Source organism: Nicotiana sylvestris, chromosome 7, assembly GCF_000393655.2.
Source record: "Nicotiana sylvestris chromosome 7, ASM39365v2, whole genome shotgun sequence".
Taxonomy (NCBI): domain Eukaryota; kingdom Viridiplantae; phylum Streptophyta; class Magnoliopsida; order Solanales; family Solanaceae; genus Nicotiana; species Nicotiana sylvestris.
In genome coordinates this window covers 159,120,949-159,128,447 of record NC_091063.1, presented here as the reverse complement: position 1 = coordinate 159,128,447, position 7,499 = coordinate 159,120,949, and the positions used below count along the sequence as shown (strand labels likewise).

The 7,499-nt window shown below is 36.0% G+C and overlaps 2 protein-coding genes across 2 annotated transcripts; one reads left to right on the top strand and one right to left on the bottom strand.

The window, feature by feature from the left end:
* Positions 1-1,123: 1,123 nt before the first annotated feature.
* Positions 1,124-2,386, top strand: LOC104234954 (acetylajmalan esterase-like). Its single transcript, XM_009788610.2, has one exon. It carries the CDS (start codon positions 1,131-1,133, stop codon positions 2,241-2,243), a length of 1,113 nt encoding a protein of 370 aa, XP_009786912.1. The 5' UTR covers positions 1,124-1,130; the 3' UTR covers positions 2,244-2,386.
* A 1,637-nt stretch (positions 2,387-4,023) lies between these two features.
* On the bottom strand, positions 4,024-4,530 carry LOC138874020 (secreted RxLR effector protein 161-like). Its single transcript, XM_070152520.1, has one exon. It carries the CDS (start codon positions 4,528-4,530, stop codon positions 4,024-4,026), a length of 507 nt encoding a protein of 168 aa, XP_070008621.1.
* Positions 4,531-7,499: the final 2,969 nt, after the last annotated feature.

Sequence of the window (7,499 nt, the reverse complement as noted above, 5' to 3'; positions counted from 1 at the left end):
TTCTCTGAAGATTCTTGCTTTATCATACACATACAAAATATACCTTTTTCTTGAGAACCTTATCTAACTTTTCTCCCCGATCCAAGAATGATACGTATATTCAAAGGCTCATCAACTATTCATCATTGTGAGAAAGAATATCACCATTTTCAGGTGACTCACATACTTTTATTTACTTAAATGTCATTCATTGATATTTATTATTATTTAATGTTACCTTCGGATCATTGAATATAGCAGTGTTATCACCATTTATTGCTACTTAGATAATATGGATATTACTTGCTATAAAATCGGTTAATATATTTTTTGAATACTAATGTTAGTTAAGATTAATTTTATTTTATTAGAAAATCTAATTGTTTAAGATTTAAATTTTGGGTCAAACAATTGTAAGTTATAAACTGAGATTTTGAATTATTCACACGCCAACCTTTAGAAACAAAAAAAAGAAGCTAAAATAATCTTTAACTTCATAAATTAGTTAAATTAGACCGTTATGAAGTAAAATTATTGTATAAATTAGTCAAATTAGATCAGCCATCAGAGGTATCCGTTAAGGTTGACCGACACACTTGCGTTTATAACACGAATACTACTTTTTTGGGATAAAATAACACAAATTTTATTAACACTAATACCTATATACTCGTGCTTATAATTTATTTGCAACTTTGGACTGTCATATGCAACTTGCCGCATTTTAAGGCGTCAAGCTAATCCAAATTGTTAATACTGTCATACACCAAAAACCTACTGCTCCTAATATTATTAGGGAAATGTGATATAATGAGACTTGATAGAAAAATGTGAAGTAAGTACTAGGATTGACCGTTAGAAAGTACCTTATCTTAAAGTGCTAGTGGTACAGGTACTTGATGTTTTCATACTATTTTTTCGCTCCGTTTTTTTAGTACTTTGCCGTTGTTACTAATTATTGATGTTGTTTTATTTTTTTGTTTTTAAGATGTTCGTATTATCTTTTTGGCCTCTATTGCTATTATTGATGTATTAAAATAGTCTCTCTACTTCCAAAATAAAGATAAGATCTGCGTTCACACTACTCTATCCGTTTTGTCAAGAGGGAGTATATATTATTGTGCTAATCAATTCATTTCGCGTGTTCAATTATGGCTTCTATAGTAGTTGCTTTCTTATTCCTCTCAACAGCCTTCTCTCTCTCTTTCTGTTCAAATGCCAAACAAACTGCAATTTGCCCATTTAATTCCATTTATCAATTGGGTGATTCACTTGCCGACACCGGCAACCGAATTCTTATCCCCGGAATTCCTCCAACTTTCCACGCCGGTCATCTTCCTTACGGTAAAACTTACTTCGGAAAACCCACCGGCCGATTTTCCGACGGTCTTTTAATGATTGATTACATTGCAATAGCTCTTAAACTTCCATTCCTTAATCCTTACTTATCAAAAAACTCTTCATTTATTCACGGCGTCAATTTCGCCGTCGCCGGAAGTACGGCACTTGATAAATCATTCTTCGATAAAAGAAACATTAGCATTAAATCGTTTAATCCTCCATTAAGTACGCAAATTGAGTGGTTCAAAAATCACCTTAATTGTACTTGTAGAAGTCCAACGCGATGCGCTAAGAAGCTTCGAAATTCACTCGTTAATATTGGTGCTTTTGGTGGAAATGATTATTTCACTGCCTTTTCTAATGGTAAATCCACTGAAGAGGCTAAATCTTTTGTTCCATTTACTGTCAACGCCATTGTTGAAGGCATCAAAGAAATCATTAAATTAGGAGTGAAACGGATAGTTATCTCCGGTGTTTCTCCATTTGGTTGCTTACCGTCGCTACTGACTTCATCTCCGAGCTCCGATCCCGATGCCTACGACGAATTCGGATGTTTGAGAAATTATAATAAATTTGCATCATTTCACAATAACTATCTTCGAGATACAATATCTTTGGTAAATCGTCAGTTCTCAGATGTTGTTATTCTATATGTAGATTATTATGGAGCTTTTTTATCTATTTTTCGAAGAGCGTATTATCTGGGAATTGATCGTGAATCGTTACTGAAAGCGTGTTGTGGAATTGGAGGAAAATATAATTTTGATGGGAAGAAAACTTGTGGATCAAATGAGACTTCAGTTTGTTCTGATCCTTCAAGATTCATGAATTGGGACGGCGTACATTTGACTCAAAAAGCTTATCGTCATATTTCAGAGATTCTCATTACTGATATCTTATCGAACATTGATTGTATATGGTGAATGAGAAAACCTAAGGATTTTGAAAATGTTATTCATGTATGTATTTCCAGATCCCAAATAGATATATGGCTTCGATATGGGGACAGAACTCTGTGCTTGTTTTATTTGATCCATTTTAGTTATACAAGTCCTTTTGTTTGTAAGTTGTTATCGTCTCGATTAGCTGGATGTGTGTCTACAACACTAATATAACCAGTGTATTCCCAACAGGTATGTGGGGTCTGGGAAGGTAACTTGTACGCAAACTTTATTCCTGCCTAACAAAGATAGAGGGGTTGTTTTCAATAGACATTTAGCTCGAAAAGGGTGAGAAGAAGAAGGATGAGGAGGAGAAAAGCAAGAAAAGAAGAGAAAAAAAAGAGGAAGATAAAAGAATAAGTAGTACTACCAAATAATAATAATAGAGAATACAATACAATATCTAGATGCGTGTCTAATAACGAATAATCAAGAGAAACAACGTCAACTTTTTAATACCAATATCATCAACTGTAATTTCAGCTACAATGTCGCAAAACATAGCAAATTAAAAAGGCCGCAAACTTACCTATAAGGATGTAGTAAAGTGGTAAGTATTTCTTCATTTTTAACCAGAACGTCCCGTGTTCGAGCCCTGAATATGAAATCGCCTTTATTAGGGAGCGTTTTACCGTCTAATATGGAATTTTCTAACGCGAATTCGAATTTAGTCCGGCTCAACGTGGGTACCGGACACTGACGAGGAAATTCTGAAAGCTTCCTTTATCAGAATTTCTCTTTCTTTCTTCTTGCATGCTTGGAATAAAAGCCATGGCCAAACGACCCTAGGCAGATAATTCATTGCGACTCGATAAACAACAGACTCTTTGGCTATTATAAGGCAGTGCAGGCAGGGTCATACACATGAATTTTTGTAAGCGGTATTTAAATTTATAAAAAACGTGAATAATAATTTTAATTATTATATTTCTAAACAAAAAATAGTCCTACTCTATAGGTTTTGTTGAGTCCTATATTAACAAAAACGTGAAGGACTATTTATATTCAAGGTTATATATCAAGGATCAAAATAATCCTACCCCTATACTTCCTACTTGTTGTTCCTCCAAACTTTGGGGAAAAAAATAAGAAATACCCAAATTTATAACTGGTAATTGAAAAATAGCTACAGTTTCAAAAATAATCGGAATGTTACCATTTTTCATACAAAGATAAAATTTGAACAAAAATACCCTTAAAAAACCTGAAAAATTTCAGTATAATGTGCTGGAGTTCGAATTTTTTACATATGAGATTCCAACATAATGTGAAGAATCAAAATAGAATTGCAAGCTCAATATTAGAAAGAATAACTGGAAGTAGAATTGAATTTTTTTGTGGAAGAAAATAGTTGGATAATTTATTCAATTCATTAATGCCTTATATAGGCTTACAAATTAACTTGAACATGTTATCCCATTAAACAAACTCTCCTAAACTTTAGGAAAAGATATCTGTAACTCTAGGAAATAGGAAAAATATCTACAACTAACAATAACAAAATAACATCTTAAAGCTATGACACTAGCTATACTACAGACTTGGTCAACACTAAATGGGACTGATGTTGTACAACTTTAACACCCCCTTTCGACATCGGCTCTCATTATCTTAACCATGCCTAGTTGATAGCAGAAATTTTCAACCTTGTTGACACTTAAACCTTTTGTGAACAGGTCTGCTATTTGATGTTCGGTTTTAACATGCTCCAAAACAATTTCTCCTTTCAACACTTTTTCCCTGGTAAAGTGATAATGCACTTTCACATGCTTAGTCCTTGCGTGAAAAACTGGATTTTTACCCATGAGCGAATTGCTGATTGATTGTCACAGTACAAGGGAATCGTGTAGCCTACTAGTTGTTGTACATCTTTCATCAACTGCATAAGCCAGGTACTTTCTTGAGCTGCAACTGTTGCTGCCCAATATTCTGCTTTTGTTGTTGACAAAGATACAGTTGGTTGCCTTTTATTGTACCAAGAAATTGCTCCAGTTCCAAGCTTAAACACAAATCCACTAGTTGAGCGACGGGTATCATGGTCTCCTGCATAGTCCGCGTCACAGTACCCAACTAACTTGCAATCGTCACCTTTCTCATACAAAAAACCATAATTAATTATACTTTTTACATATCTTAGAATTCGCCGAACAGCCTCCATATGATGTTTCTTTGGATTGTGCATGTAACGACTTATTACACCAATTGCAAAAGAAAGATCAGGTCGAGTTTGAGTTAAATAAATCAGACTCCCAACCAATTGTCGATACATCATCACATCTTCTAAATATCCTTCCCTTCGTGGGCACACATCTTGGCATTTGGTTTAATTGGTGTTGCAATTGGCTTGCACCCCAGCATTCCGAATTTCTTCAACAAATCTCTGGAATGCTTTTGTTGATGAAGAAAAATTCCTCCTTGAGTACGATCAATCTCCAGGCCAAGAAAATGCTTGATTTGTCCATGTTCTTTCATGTGAAGCTTAACAGATAAATTCTCCTTTGTTTGGAGAATTTCATCTTCATTATCACCAGTTACGATCAAGTCACCGACATGTACTAGCACTACATCTAGCTTTCCTCCATTGACTTTGACAAACAAACTTGAATTTGCAGATGTAATAAATAACGACTTTGAGTTAAAAATTCAGCAATTTTACCATACCATGCCCTTGGCGATTGCTTTAATCCATAGAGCGCCTTCCTTAGCTTACAAACATATTCAGGATGTTCTTGGTTCTGGAAGCCCATTTGAACCATGTAAATTTCTCGATCCAGTTCTCCATGTAGAAACGCGTTTTTACATCTATCTGCCACAAATTCTAATCTTTACTACCAGCAAGTGCAAGTAAGACTCACACAGAACTTTGACACTGGACTGAAAGTTTTATCGTAGTCCAAACCATATTCTTGAGTAAATCCTCGAGCTACCAAATGAGCTTTATGCCTTTCGATAGACCCATCTATGCGATGCTTTATTTTATAAATCCATCTGCAATATATAGGCTTCACATCTTTTGGCTTTGGCATAAGCTCCCAAGTTTGATTTTGTTCTAATGCTGCAATTTCCTTTTCCATAGCATTAGTCCACCTTGGATCTTCAAGTGCTTCTTCAAATGTCTCATGTTCTGTCGTATATGCTTCTTATACTATGTCGGCATTGGCATACTTCGGGTTTGGTTTTCTGATCCTTATTGACCTTCTGAGTGTGGGTGGTGTAGCTGCGCTACTAGGCTCACCTTCTTCACCTGGTTGTTGGTATACACCAGATTTCCAAGGACTTTAAGTCACGTCTCCTTCAACATTACCTTCAAAAGTTGCACCATCAGCTTCATCTACACTTAACTGAATCTGGGACGAGTCTAACACATCCTTGAAAATATCCGAGTCGGGCAACACTTCCTTATCCGAAGACCACCATGAAGAAGTTTCATCAAATACTACATTTCGAGAAGTGCAACACTTTCCTGTTTTTGGATCACAACATCGCCACCCTTTTCTTTGACTGTCATAGCCTACAAAAATACACCTGACAGCCTTCTTGTCCATTTTGCTACGTAGATGATCTGCTATAAAAACATAGCACACACATCCAAACACTTGCAAATAACTGATATTAGCTTTCATATTCCACAACTTGTCAAAATGTGAAAGAAAATTTAACCCTTGTTGAGGAAGTCTATTGATCACAAAAGCTGCAATCTTCATTGCTTCTGCCCAAAATTTGTTGGGAATAAACCCCCACAGAAATAATATTCACGGTAATAAAAGCGGAATAATAATGTAGTACCGACATACGGTAATTAACAAGAATAAAAGAGTAAAATCGATACCAAAATTTTTACGTGGAAAAACCCTTTTAATAAGGGAAAAACCCACTGCCCCGAGAGGAGCAACTGATATCACTATAGTAAGGAATTTTACACTTTGTAGGTCCGAGTAAAATATTCCAAAGACCACTATAACACTCAAAACAAATAACCCTCTTTTGATATTCCCACCTCACTACAATATCACTCACTCTCTATTTTTCTCACAGACTATTTTCTTATACCCTATCTGTGAAACCTCACTCTTTCTTTCTCTCTTTGTTGGTGTATAAAAATGAGAGCCGAAGCTCTCATTTTATAGGCGGAACCTTACTCTCTCACGCTTACTGTTTTTGACATTTTTCTCTTCTACAAATTTGGCATGCCTACCAATCTTGACTTTTGAAATCTTATATATTTCACTCAACCAAAATCAGATTTGGTATCATTATTGCTTTCCCCTTTTTTCTTTATATATATTATTTAATGGGGATGGACCCCACAACCTCCCCTTCCAGACCCATTCACCTGAAGGAAGTAATACTGGAGGTTCTAGTTTGAGTGTATGCTGACAAGTTCTTTGCATAGCTCAAACTTGTCTCTTGGTACCACTTTGGTCAGCATATCCGAAGGATTCTCACTTGTATGGATCTTCTTTACCTGCATAAACCCATCCTCTATCCTTTCTCGAATCCAATGATATCTCATGTCGATATGCTTCGTCCTTGCATGATACATGGTGTTTTTGCTCAGGTCTATTGCACTTTGACTGTCACAATAGATGACATACTCCTTCTGGTGCAATCCAATCTCTTGAAGGAACCGTTTGAGACATACCATCTCTTTGCCAGCTTCAGTAGTGGAAATATACTCTGCTTCAGTTGTAGAGAGTGCGACACACTTCTGCAACCTCGACTGCCATGATATAGCTCCCCCTGAAAATGTAAACAAATATCCAATAGTGGATTTTCTGTTATTAATGTCACATGCCATATCAACATCTGTATAGCCCTTCAAGTTGGATCAAATCCTCCAAAGTACAAACAATCTCCTACATTACCTCTTAGGTACCTGAGTATCCACTTGACTGCTTCCCAATGTTCCTTTCAGGGATTTTCAAGAAACATGCTAACAACACCAACTGCGTGAGCAATATCAGGTCTAATATATATCATTGCATACATCAAGCTTCCGACTGCTGAAGAATAAGGAACTCTAGCCATGTTCCCTTTCTCCTCCTCTGTTGTAGGACACATCGTTTTGCTCAACTTTAGATGACTAGCAAGAGGTGTGCTGACTGGCTTAGCATTCTTCATGTTGAAGCGTTCTAGTACACGTTCAATGTACTTCTCCTGAGATAGCCACAACTTTCTACTTGTTCTCTCTCGAACAATCTTCATCCCTAGAATTTGTTGTGGTGGGCCCAAGTCCTT

Bases quoted from the DNA above. Each gene is read 5' to 3' on its own strand.
- LOC104234954 (XM_009788610.2), top strand. From the start codon at position 1,131: ATGGCTTCTATAGTAGTTGCTTTCTTATTCCTCTCAACAGCCTTCTCT.
- LOC138874020 (XM_070152520.1), bottom strand. From the start codon at position 4,530: ATGTATCGACAATTGGTTGGGAGTCTGATTTATTTAACTCAAACTCGA.